The 13874-nt window shown below is 51.1% G+C and overlaps 1 protein-coding gene across 2 annotated transcripts in view; it reads right to left on the bottom strand.

Annotated features, from left to right (window-relative positions):
• LOC144612405 (ubiquitin-conjugating enzyme E2 Q1-like) overlaps positions 1–13874 on the bottom strand; it is a 57708-nt gene that overhangs the window by 30733 nt on the left and 13101 nt on the right. For both annotated transcript variants that reach the window (XM_078432015.1, XM_078432016.1), the window contains exons 2-3: positions 3872–3976; positions 323–427 (exon numbers count right to left, since the gene is read on the bottom strand). In XM_078432015.1, coding sequence (XP_078288141.1) covers positions 323–427; positions 3872–3976 — 210 coding nt within the window. The remainder of the gene's footprint in view (positions 1–322; positions 428–3871; positions 3977–13874) is intronic.

The following is a 13874-nucleotide window of genomic DNA, read 5'->3' as shown; positions in this document are numbered from 1 at the left end:
CACCCCACATATATACACACACACACACCCCACACACACACACCACACACACATATATACACACACACTCCACACACACACAATCACATCTACACACACACACCCCACACCTATACACACATATATCCACACACACACGCCCCACACACACCCCACACACACACACCCCCACCACACACACACACACACACACACACACACACACACCCCACACACCCCCACCACACACACACACCCCACACACCCCACACACACACACACACACACACCCCACACACACATACACACACACACCCCACACACACATACACACACCACTGACCTGTTCTGTCGGGAGAGGTTGATCCAGCATTTCCACATCGGGGTGCTGAGGGAGGTTGTAGAGCTTACACAGGTCAGAGATTATTCGCTTTAAGTGTTGAAGGAGCTGCAATGAGGAGAGATGGATTGTGTGAGAGAGAGGAGAGAGAGGGAGAGAGAGAGAGAGAGAGAGTGAGGGAGAGAGAGAGGGGAGAAGGGAGAGGGAGAGGGGAGGGGGAGAGGGGAGGGGGGAGGGAGAGAGAGAGGAGGGAGAGGGGAGAGGGGGAGAGGGGAGAGGAGAGGGGGAGGGGGAGAGGGAGAGGGAGAGGAGGGAGAGGGGAGAGGGGGAGTAAAGAGGGAGAGGGAGAAATCACTACAGAGCCACAGGCCCAAGGTGAGTGGCACCTTCTCCTCTTCCCTGCCCCCCCCCCCCCCCCCCCAATGAGGAATGGGCCCAACGGGTCCACTTGGTCTAGTTTAGACAATAGACAATAGGTGCAGGAGGCCATTCGGCCCTTCGAGCCAGCACCGTCATTCACTGTGATCATGGCTGATCGTCCACAATCAGTACCCCGTTCCTGCCTTCACCCCATACCCCCTGACTCCGCTATCCTTAAGAGCTCGATCTAACTCCCATGGCACCCATATTCACGATCAAACCCGGGTCTCTGGCACTGAGAGGCAGCAACTTCACCGCTACGCCACCGTGCCACAACATGTATAACACCGGGGGATTTTACTCTCCAAGATCTCCGGTTTCCTCCCGCACTCCAAAGACGTACAGGTTTGTCCGGGTAGAGTTATAAAGATGCACGTTAAGGGAATAACGTTTAGTGCAAGGTAAACCGCACCTGGAGTACTGTGTGCAGTTGTACAGGGCCCTAGTGAGACCGCACCTGGAGTACTGTGTGCAGTTGTACAGGGCCCTAGTGAGACCGCACCTGGAGTACTGTGCGCAGTTTTGGTCTCCACATTTGAGGAAGGATATTCTTGCTATTGAGGGCGTGCAGCGTAGGTTTACTATGTTAATTCCCGGAATGGCGGGACTGTCATATGTTGAAAGACTGGAGCGACTAGGCTTGTATACACTGGAATTTAGAAGGATGAGAGGAGATCTTATCGAAACGTATAAGATTATTAAGGGGTTGGACACGTTAGAGGCAGGAAACATGTTCCCAATGTTGGGGGAGTCCAGAACCAGGGGCCACAGTTTAAGAATAAGGGGTCGGCCAGTTAGAAGTGAGATGAGGAAAAACTTTTTCAGTCAGAGAGTTGTGAATCTGTGGAATTCTCTGCCTCAGAAGGCAGTGGAGGCCAATTCTCTGATTGCATTCAAGAGAGAGCTAGATAGAGCTCTTAAGGATAGCGGAGTCAGGGGGTATGGGGAGAAGGCAGGCACGGGTTACTGATTGAGAACGATCAGCCATGATCACATTGAATGGCGGTGCGTACAGGCTCGAAGGGTCGAATGGCCTACTCCTGCATCTATTGTCTATTGTAAAGCCAGCAAAGTCCGATCATGGATAGTCCGAGGGTCTCCAATGAGGTAGATAGTAGTTCAGGACTGCTCTCTGGTTGTGGTGGGACGGTTCAGTTGTCTGATAAACTGCCCCTGAATCTGGAGGTGTGCGTTTTCACACTTCTGTGCCTCTTGCCCGATGGGAGAGGGGAGAGGAGGGAGTGAGACTGGTCCTTGATTATGCTGCTATTTCTTGCGATCTTGTGGATAGAGCTGTTGCCAACCCAAGCTGATATGCTTCTGGATAAAATGTTTTCTACGGAGCATCATATCATATCATCATATCATATCATATATATACAGCCGGAAACAGGCCTTTTCGGCCCACCAAGTCCGTCCCGCCCAGCGATCCCCGCACATTAACACGATCCTACACCCACTAGGGACAATTTTTACCTTTACCCAGCCAATTAACCTACATCCTTAGAAGTTGGTGAGAGTCATTGGGAACATGCCGAACTTAGAAACATTGAAAATAGGTGCAGGAGGAGGCAATTCGGCTCTCTGAGCCAGCACTGCCATTCAATATGATCATGGCTGATCATCCACAATCAGTAAACCGTGCCTGCCTTCTCCCCATATCCCTTGATTCCGCTAGTCCCTAGAGCTCTATCTAACTCTCTTTTAAATTCATCCAGTGAATTAGCCTCCACTGCCCTCTGTGGCAGAGAATTCCACAAATTCACGGAGTTTGCACGTTCTCCCCGTGGGTTTTCTCCGAGATCTTCGGTTTCCTCCCACACTCCAAAGACGTACAGGTATGTAGGTTAATTGACTTGGTAAGATGTAAAAAAAATTGTCCCTAGTGTGTGTAGGATAGTGTTAATGTGCGGGGATCGCTGGGCGGCGCGGACTCGGTGGGCCGAAGGGCTGTATCTATAAATCTAAAAAATCTAAAATCTGTAAGATCTCCCCTCTCATCCTTCTAAACTCCAGTGAACACAAGCCCAGTCTTTTGAGGGCGTGCAGCGCAGGTTTATTAGGTTAATTCCCGGAATGGCGGGACTATCATATGTTGAAAGACTGGAGCGACTAGGCTTGTATAATAATAATAATAATAATAATAATAATAATAATGCATTACATTTATATAGCGCTTTTCAAACACTCAAAGACGCTTTACAGGGATTACTAGAACATAGAGAAGAAAATAAATAGATAAATAAGTAAACGAACAGAGAAAGGAGACAGAAGGTGAGGTGACGGTCAGTGGTTGAAGGCAGTGCTGAACAGGTGAGACTTCAGTGATGTTTTGAATGTGGTGAGTGAGGAGGAGTCTCTGACGGTTTGGGGTAGTTTGCTATTGAGGGCGTGCGGCGTAGGTTTACTAGGTTAATTCCCGGAATGGCGGGACTATCATATGTTGAATGACTGGAGCGACTAGGCTTGTATACACTGGAATTTAGAAGGATGAGAGGAGATCTTATCGAAACGTATAAGATTATTAAGGGGTTGGACACGTTAGAGGCAGGAAACATGTTCCCAATGTTGGGGGAGTCCAGAACAAGGGGCCACAGTTTAAGAATAAGGGGTCGGCCATTTAGAACTGAGATGAGGAAAAACTTTTTCAGTCAGAGAGTTGTGAATCTGTGGAATTCTCTGCCTCAGAAGGCAGTGGAGGCCAATTCTCTGGATGCATTCAAGAGAGAGCTAGATAGAGCTCTTAAGGATAGCGGAGTCAGGGGGTATGGGGAGAAGGCAGGAACAGGGTACTGATTGAGAATGATCAGCCATGATCACATTGAATGGCGGTGCGTACAGGCTCGAAGGGCCGAATGGCCTCCTCCTGCACCGATTGTCTATTGTCTATTGTCTTTCCAATCTTTCCTGGTATGACAGTCCCGCCATTCCCGGGGATTAACCTGGTGAACACTCCTACAGCACATCCGTAGAAGTTGGGGAGAGTTGTTGGGGGGAGTTGTTGGGGGGGGACGGGACATGTCGAACTTCCCAAGGCTCGCCAGGAAGTGGTGGCGTCGTACAGGAACGAGAGGCAGGACGATGAGGTGCGTGCTCCCCCGGTTCCCCACGCCACGCCACCCACAGACTCACCAGGGTGCTGCCTTTCTTTAGGTCGACTAGCCGCTCCAGTACCGCGGCAAGGCTCGGGTCATCAGACTCCACAAACCATATGGGTGGTACCAAGGGATAGGATTCCTGCGAAAGAAAAACCAAAACACAAGGAGTTAAGAGCCTGTCCAACTTGGGCGATCTTAAGGCGACTGCCGGCGACTAGGCGAGGGTATTTATTTACAAAATGCTGGAGTAACTCAGCGGGTCAGGCAGCATCTGTGGAGAACATGGATAGGTGACGTTTCACAGAGTGCTGGAGTAACTCAGCGGGTCAGGCAGCATCTGTGGAGAACATGGATAGGTGACGTTTCACAGAGTGCTGGAGTAACTCAGCGGATCAGGCAGCATCTGTGGAGATCATGGATAGGTGACGTTTCACAGAGTGCTGGAGTAACTCAGCGGGTCAGGCAGCATCTCGGGAGAGAAGGAATGGGCGACGTTTCGGGTCGAGTCCCTTCTACAGACTGATGTCAGGGGGGGCGGGACAAAGGAAGGATATAGGTGGAGACAGGAAGATAGAGGGAGAACTGGGAAGGAGGAGGGGAAGAGAGGGACTAAGCTGTCGCCGAACTTTCGCCGGGGTGTCGCGGGCGTGACCGCGAGGAGTCTCCAAAGAACCGTAGCGGATCTCGGCGTGCCCCGGAAACATTTTCCAGGTAGAAATTCCTCGGCGACACCTGGCTTGTCGCCAGGTATCGCAGCTCATTGCGGGCTCTGTCACCAGGTTTGCTAGGTTGTCGCAGAAGCGTTTAGAAGCACGTAATATTAAATTACTGGTGCTCCGATAACAACCTGTCCCTTAATACCACCAAGACCAAGGAGCTGATCATCAACTTCCGTAGGTCACACAACGGGGAATACGCCCCGATCTTTTTCAACGGGGACAGTGTGGAGAGAGTGTCCAGCTTCACGTTTCTGGGCACTGACATTTCGGAGGACCTAACATGGTCCAATAACACTGCTGCGCTGGTCAAGAAGGCACAGCAACGACTGTTCTACCTGAGAACACTGAAGAAGTCTGGTCTACCCCAACAGCTGCTGACGACCTTCTACCGCTGCACCATAGAGAGCATCCTAACACATGGCATCTCTGTGTGGTACCTCAGCTGCACGGAGGCAGAGAGGAGAGCTCTTCAGCGTGTAATCCATAGAGCTCAGAGGACCATCGGAACACAGCTACCAGCCTTGGAGGGCATCTACAACACACGATGCCTCAGAAAAACCACCAGCATCCACAAAGACTCTTCACACCCCTGCAACAGTCTGTTCGGACTTCTACCATCGGGCAGACGATACAAGGCCTTCTACGCCAGCACCTCCAGACTCAGGAACAGCTTCATCCCCAGGGCCATAGCTGCTATGAACCGGTCCTGCTGAGCCGGATGGTCACATCGCACAGTGATCCGGCACAGATCTACTTGCACTTTATTCTGTCTTAAAACTGTTACAATTTGTTTCGTTGGGTTGTTTAAATTAATACTGACTAGCTAATTAAATTATTGCATCGTATGGGAGGCGCATTCCCAATCTCGTTGTACCCCTGTACAATGACAATAAAGATATATTCTATTGTATTGTATTGTATTAAGTAAAGTCATTTGAAGATACCATAAAATACTTGTGTTTAACCAATTTACCGTCAGGACATTTGACAGGTAGATTGCTATTGAGGGCGTGCAGCATAGGTTTACTAGGTTAATTCCCAGAATGGCGGGACTGTCGTATGTTGAAAGATTGGAGCGACTAGGCTTGTATACACTGGAATTTAGAAGGATGAGAGGGGAACTTATCGAAACGTATAAGATTATTAAGGGGTTGGACACGTTCGAGGCGGGAAACATGTTCCCAATGTTGGGGGAGTCCAGAACCAGGGGCCGCTGTTTAAGAATAAGGGGTGGGCCATTTAGAACGGAGATGAGGAAAAACTTTTTCAGTCAGAGAGTTGTGAATCTGTGGAATTCTCTGCCTCAGAAGGCAGAGGAGGCCAATGCTCTGAGTGCATTCAAGAGAGAGCTAGATAGAGCTCTTAAGGATAGCGGAGTCAGGGGGTATGGGGAGAAGGCAGGAACAGAGTACTGATTGAGAATGATCAGCCATGATCCCATTGAATCACATTGAATGGTGGTGCTGGCTCGAGGGGCCGAATGGCCTACTCCTGCACCTATTGTCTATTGGAGATGACAGGTAAGCGTGGGAATTTTTGCGATGTTTATGGCCATCGGCTATTATTTTTAAAGTAGGCTCCCAACCCAGATATGCAACCCAGAAACCAGATATGCATCTCCCCTACATTTTCAAAGAATGCCCACACTCCGCACAAAAATCCATTTAACCACGTTTAAAATTAAATTTCTTAATGCTCCCATTAGTAAACTGGAAGTCAATCCAGTTTATGCCTTGTTACCGTGAAGCTTGGTTTTCAAGTAACCCGGGCAAGCTTGGTTTTCAAGTAACCCGGGCAAGATGTTAGGACGCCGGAGAAGCATCGATAAGCGTGGGAATTTTGCGATGTTTCCGAAGACGGTGTAATCTCTTGGGCAGGGGCATTGTCATAGTCATTGTCAATAGACAATAGGTGCAGGAGGAGGCCATTCGGCTCTTCGAGCCAGCACCACCATTCAATGTGATCATGGCTGATCATTCTCAATCAGTACCCCGTTCCTGCCTTCTCCCCATACCCCCTGACTCCGCTATCCTTAAGAGCTCTATCCAGCTCTCTCTTGAATGCATTCAGAGAAATGGCCTCCACTGCCTTCTGAGGCAGAGAATTCCACAGATTCACAACTCTCTGACCGAAAAAGTTTTTCCTCATCTCCGTTCTAAATGGCCTACCCTTTATTCTTAAACTGTGGCCCCTGGTTCTGGACTCCCCCAACATTGGGAACATGTTTCCTGCCTCTAACGTGTCCAACCCCTTAATAATCATATACGTTTCGATAAGATCTCCTCTCATCCTTCTAAATTCCAGTGTATACAAGCCTAGTCGCTCCAGTCTTTCAACATATGACAGTCCCGCTATTCCGGGAATTAACCTGGTAAACCTACGCTGCACGCCCTCAATAGCAAGAATATCCTTCCTCAAATTTGGAGACCAAAACTGCACACAGTACTCCAGGTGCGGTCTCACTAGGGCCCTGTACAACTGCACACAGTACTCCAGGTGTGGTCTCACTAGGGCCCTGTACAACTGCACACAGTACTCCAGCGGCGGTCTCACTAGGGCCCTGTACAACTGCACACAGTACTCCAGGTGCGGTCTCACTAGGCCCCTGTACAACTGCACAAAGTACTCCAGGTGCGGTCTCACTAGGGCCCTGTACAACGGCACACAGTACTCCAGGTGCGGTCTCACTAGGGCCCTGTACAACTGCAGAAGGTCATTGTCGTAGGGTAAAAGAAAATTTCGGCGATCTGCTACGACTTTGACAGTCGCCGGCGGTCGCCAAAAAATAATCGCCTAATTGGGGCAGGCCCTTTAGAGGCACGGTCAGATCACGAGCCATTGAACACCACCTCCCTCCCCTCCCACTCCCACCTCCTGCGTTCCCCCCCCACTCTGTCCTTGTCCACCCATCTCTCTGGAGAGCATGGAGAACAACAAAAAGCCCAAAGTTCCCCTCTACAGCCTGCAATGCCCCAACAAAAGCTCAGCGACCCCCCCCCAAATTAATCCCCCACCACCCCCCTCCACCAGCTCCGAGTTCCTACAGTTATACAGACTCAGACCCGTCCCCACCGGTACTGTACCCCAGTGTTACACACACACCCGTCCCCACCGGTACTGTACCCCAGTGTTACACACACACCCGTCCCCACCGGTACTGTACCCCAGTGTTACACACACACCCGTCCCCACCGGTACTGTACCCCAGTGTCACACACACACCCGTCCCCACCGGTACTGTACCCCAGTGTTAAACACACACACAGACCCGTCCCCACCGGTACTGTACCCCAGTGTCACACACACACCCGTCCCCACCGGTACTGTACCCCAGTGTTAAACACACACACAGACCCGTCCCCACCGGTACTGTATCCCAGTGTTACACAGACCCACCGGTACTGTACCCCAGTGTTACACACACACCCGTCCCCACCGGTACTGTACCCCAGTGTTACACACACACCCGTCCCCACCGGTACTGTACCCCAGTGTCACACACACACCCGTCCCCACCGGTACTGTACCCCAGTGTTAAACACACACACAGACCCGTCCCCACCGGTACTGTTCCCCAGTGTCACACACACACCCGTCCCCACCGGTACTGTACCCCAGTGTCACACACACACCCGTCCCCACCGGTACTGTACCCCAGTGTCACACACACACCCGTCCCCACCGGTACTGTACCCCAGTGTCACACACACACCCGTCCCCACCGGTACTGTACCCCAGTGTTACACAGACCCACCGGTACTGTACCCCAGTGTCACACACACACCCGTCCCCACCGGTACTGTACCCCAGTGTCACACACACACCCGTCCCCACCGGTACTGTACCCCAGTGTCACACACACACCCGTCCCCACCGGTACTGTATCCCAGTGTCACACACACACCCGTCCCCACCGGTACTGTACCCCAGTGTTACACACACACCCGTCCCCACCGGTACTGTACCCCAGTGTCACACACACACCCGTCCCCACCAGTACTGTACCCCAGTGTCACACACACACCCGTCCCCACCGGTACTGTACCCCAGTGTTACACACACACCCGTCCCCACCGGTACTGTACCCCAGTGTCACACACACACCTGTCCCCACCGGTACTGTACCCCAGTGTTACACACACACCCGTCCCCACCGGTACTGTACCCCAGTGTCACACACACACCCGTCCCCACCGGTACTGTACCCCAGTGTCACACACACACCCGTCCCCACCGGTACTGTACCCCAGTGTTACACAGACCCACCGGTACTGTACCCCAGTGTCACACACACACCCGTCCCCACCGGTACTGTACCCCAGTGTCACACACACACCCGTCCCCACCGGTACTGTACCCCAGTGTCACACACACACCCGTCCCCACCGGTACTGTACCCCAGTGTCACACACACACCCGTCCCCACCGGTACTGTATCCCAGTGTCACACACACACCCGTCCCCACCGGTACTGTACCCCAGTGTTACACACTCACCCGTCCCCACCGGTACTGTACCCCAGTGTCACACACACACCCGTCCCCACCGGTACTGTACCCCAGTGTCACACACACACCCGTCCCCACCGGTACTGTACCCCAGTGTCACACACACACTCGTCCCCACCGGTACTGTACCCCAGTGTCACACACACACCCGTCCCCACCGGTACTGTACCCCAGTGTCACACACACACCCGTCCCCACCGGTACTGTACCCCAGTGTTACACAGACCCACCGGTACTGTACCCCAGTGTCACACACACACCCGTCCCCACCGGTACTGTACCCCAGTGTCACACACACACCCGTCCCCACCGGTACTGTACCCCAGTGTCACACACACACCCGTCCCCACCGGTACTGTACCCCAGTGTCACACACACACCCGTCCCCACCGGTACTGTACCCCAGTGTCACACACACACCCGTCCCCACCGGTACTGTACCCCAGTGTCACACACACACCCGTCCCCACCGGTACTGTATCCCAGTGTCACACACACACCCGTCCCCACCGGTACTGTACCCCAGTGTCACACACACACCCGTCCCCACCGGTACTGTACCCCAGTGTTACACACACACACCCGTCCCCACCGGTACTGTACCCGAGTGTTACACACACACCCGTCCCCACTGGTACTGTACCCCAGTGTTACACACACACCCGTCCCCACCGGTACTGTACCCCAGTGTTACACACACACACCCGTCCCCACCGGTACTGTACCCCAGTGTTACACACACACCCGTCCCCACCGGTACTGTACCCTGTTCACTTGGGCAGCTTACACCCCAGCGGTATGAACATTGACTTCTCTAACTTCAGATAGTCCCTGCTTTCCCTCTCTATCCCCTCCGCCTGCCCAGTTCTCCCACCAGTCTTCCCGTCTCCGACTACTTTCTATCTTTGTCCCGCCCCCTCCCCTGCCATCGGTCTGAAGAAGGGTCTCGGCCCGAAACTTCACCCATTCCTTCTCTCCACAGATGCTGCCTGACCCGCTGAGTTACTCCAGCACTCTGTGAAACGTCACCTATCAATGTTCTCCACAGATGCTGCCTGACCCGCTGAGTTACTCCAGCATTTTGTGTCTACCTAGGCAGTTAGTCACACACAAAGCACAGATTTATATTAAAAATGTAAAATGTAAAATCGGGAGTGTAAAAAAACTAAGGAAGTAAAATCAGTTAAAAGCTTGAATAAAAAGATATGTTTATAACTGCTGTTTAAAAATCTCAACTGAGTGGGTGTCTCTCATGGGCCTGGGTCTGATATTGCAGTTTGAGGCCTAGTTGAAAAAGGCTGCTTCGCCAATTTTCTTACGGATGAGGCGTTGAGTGACTAACAGGCCGGCATCAGAAGACCTGAGCGCTCGAGGAGGGGCATAGGGAAGGAGGGACTCTCCTATGGAAACATAGAAAATAGGTGCAGGAGTAGGCCATTCGGCCCTTCGAGCCTGTACGCACCGCCATTCAATATGATCATGGCTGATCATCCAACTCAGTATCCCGTAACCTGCCTTCTCTCCATACCCCCTGATCCCTTTAGCCACAAGGGCCACATCTAACTCCCTCTTAAATATAGCCAATGAACTGGCCTCAACTACCTTCTGTGGCAGAGAATTCCACTGATTCACCACTCTCTGTGTGAAAAAAAACTTTCTCATCTCGGTCCTAAAAGATTCCCCCTTATCCTTAAACTGTGACCCCTTGTTCTGGACTTCCCCAACATCGGGAACAATCTTCCTGCATCTAGCCTGTCCAACCCCTTAAGAATTCTGTACGTTTCTATAAGATCCCCCCTCAATCTTCTAAATTCCAGCGAGTACAAGCCGGGTCTATCCAGTCTTTCTTCATATGAAAGTAGACTATGTGAGTGAGGTAAAAGAAGAGGAAAAGAGCCGAGCGCTTGCGTGTGGCGTACAAAGGGGGTCAAAAAAGTACCCACAAAATTACCAGTTTCAAGCCTCTTTTAGTGCATTTCAAAGTACAAATGGACATCACAAAATAATGTGAAGATGTCGCTGTAAACTAATAAAATTTTGAAGTAAATTCAATTGATAATCAGCCCAAAAAGGTGGTAATTGGCTTTTCTGCTGTGTTTTATATTTTAACCCCGTCTTAAATTAATTTAGTTATATAATCTTGCACTTAAATTTAATATTTACTCATTACAGTTCCTCCACTGATTTTCTGGCACTCTTGGTTCCAGGGCTTTGCTGTTTTATCCAGCCGGCCAAGGAAGTCGCTCGACGATGGGGATAGATGTGCTGGCTCCAGCTGGGCTGGAGTTCCAGAGCCCTCGGCCGCAGGTTGCAAATTCAACCCACCGATCGGCAGTGGAAGTCCGGATGAGGTCGAGATTGGCTGCCTTGCCCAGCCGAGGTGCCACATTTTCGGGGAGACTTCCGTGGGGGGAGAATTTCTCGCGGAACCTCTAGCGGAAACCTAGTGTTCGTTACAAGTCTGTTCATCGTTTATATAATTTTCTTTCTTTTTTTGAACCGATTTCTCCGTTTATTTGGCAAAGTGAAAAACGTGCAAAAAGCGCGGAAAATGGATTTTAGAAAAAAGCGGTAATCCGCGGAAAATTCACGTGACTGCTATAAGGAGGACCTTATAGTCTATTCCTATAAAGGCGACCAACAAAGTTACAAAGCAGTGTACAATGTGTACATTGTAATGATTCCCTGAGGAATATTATTACCGTAAGACAGGTATGAATAATAATAATAATACATTTTATTTATATAGCGCTTTTCATATACTCAAAGACGCTTTATAGAGATTTTGAGAACATAGGGAAATGAATAAATAGATAAATAAGTAAATAAATAAATGAACAGAGAAAGGAGACAGAAGGTGAGGTGACCTTCAGTGGTTGAAGGCAGTACTGAACAGGTGAGACTTCAGCGATGTTTTGAATGTGGTGAGTGTGGGGGAGTCTCTAACGGTTTGGGGTAGTGAGTTCCATAGGGTGGGAGCAGCGATGGAGAAAGCCCTGTCCCCCCAGGATCTGAGTTTAGTCCGGATGTGGGGGGATAGGAGATTGGCAGCGGCAGAGCGGAGGGTGCAGGTGGGAGTGTGCCTGTGGAGGAGGTCGGTCAGGTAGGATGGGGCCAGGTTATGGAGGGCTTTGTAGGTTATGAGGAGGATTTTGTACTGGATTTTCTGGGGGATGGGGAGCCAGTGGAGTTTATAAAGGACGGGGGTGATATGGTCACGGATCGAGGTGTTTGTGAGTAGACGGGCAGCGGAGTTTTGAATGTATTGAAGTTTATTGATGATTTTTGAGGGTGCGCCATAGAGGAGGCTGTTGCAGTAGTCCAGACGGGAGGTGATGAAGGCGTGGATGAGGGTTTCTGCAGCTGTGGAGGAGAGGGATGGATGGAGACGGGGAATCATACCCAATAGATGAAAAATAAACATAGACACAAGGAACGGTGGACTTTGGCTTGCCACAATGAGACAAAGTGCTGGAGTAACTCGGCGGGCCAGGCAGCGTCTATGGAGAACATCCATGGGTGACGTTTTGGATCAGGACCCTTCTTCAGGCAGAAAAAATATAAAGGTAGACACAAAATGCTGGAGTAACTCAGCGGGTCAGGCAGCGTCTGTGGAGAACATGGATAGGTGGCGTTTCACAGAGTGCTGGAGTAACTCAGCGGGTCAGGCAGCATCTGTGGAGAACATGGATAAGTGGCGTTTCACAGAGTGCTGGAGTAACTCAGCGGGTCAGGCAGCATCTGTGGAGAACATGGATAAGTGGCGTTTCACAGAGTGCTGGAGTAACTCAGCGGGTCAGGCAGCATCTGTGGAGAAAATGGATAGATGGCGTTCCACAGAGTGCTGGAGTAACTCAGCGGGTCGGGCAGCATCTCTGGAGAAAAAGAATGGGTGACGTTTCGGGTCGAGACCCTTCTTCAGACTGATGTCAGGGGAGGGGGCGGGACAAAGATAGAATGTAGTTGGAGATAGGAAGACTGGTGGGGGGGGGGGGGGGGGGGGGATAGAGAGGGAAAGCAGGGACTGTGATGCCTGTAACATGGTTTGCCATTTAGCCACGGGAAGATCCAAGTAGGAATACGACACGACACAACTTTATTCATCCCCGGAGGGACATTGGTCCGCCAACAATCGTGAAGCACGACCAGGTACGCAAAAACTTGAAATTAAAGTTAAATTGAAAGTGAAAGACCAAGCTACTGTCGGCTAGCTGCCGTGTGCACAGCGCCTTCACCGGAACAAACAAACAAACTCACGAACAAACGCACGCAGCCTTCACTGGCACAGTGGCACAGCGGTAGAGTTGCTGCCTTACAGCAAATACAGCGCCGGAGACTCAGGTTCGATCCTGACTACGGGTGCCGTCTGTACGGAGTTTGCACGTTCTCCCCGTGACCTGCGTGGGTTTTCTCCGAGATCTTCGGTTTCCTCCCACACTCCAAAGACGTGCAGGTTTGTAGGTTAATTGACTGGGTAAATGTAAAAGTTGTCCCTAGTGTGTGTAGGATAGTGTTAGTGTGCGGGGATCGCTGGGCGGCGCGGACTCGGTGGGCCGAAGGGCCTGTTTCTATCTCTAAATTTTAAAAATATTTTTTTTTTAAAAGGTACGAACGAACACACAAACAAACAAACACAGCCCTCACTGGAACACACAAACACAGCCCTCACTGGAACACACAAACACAGCCCTCACTGGAACACACAAACACAGCCCTCACTGGAACACACAAACACAGCCCTCACTGGAACACACAAACACAGCCCTCACTGGAACACACAAACACAGCCCTCACTGGAACACACAAACAC

This window comes from Rhinoraja longicauda, chromosome 44 (assembly GCF_053455715.1).
Source record: "Rhinoraja longicauda isolate Sanriku21f chromosome 44, sRhiLon1.1, whole genome shotgun sequence".
Classification (NCBI taxonomy): Eukaryota; Metazoa; Chordata; class Chondrichthyes; order Rajiformes; family Arhynchobatidae; genus Rhinoraja; species Rhinoraja longicauda.
Note: the sequence above shows the minus strand (reverse complement) of the source record. Positions and strands in the feature narration are given on the sequence as shown.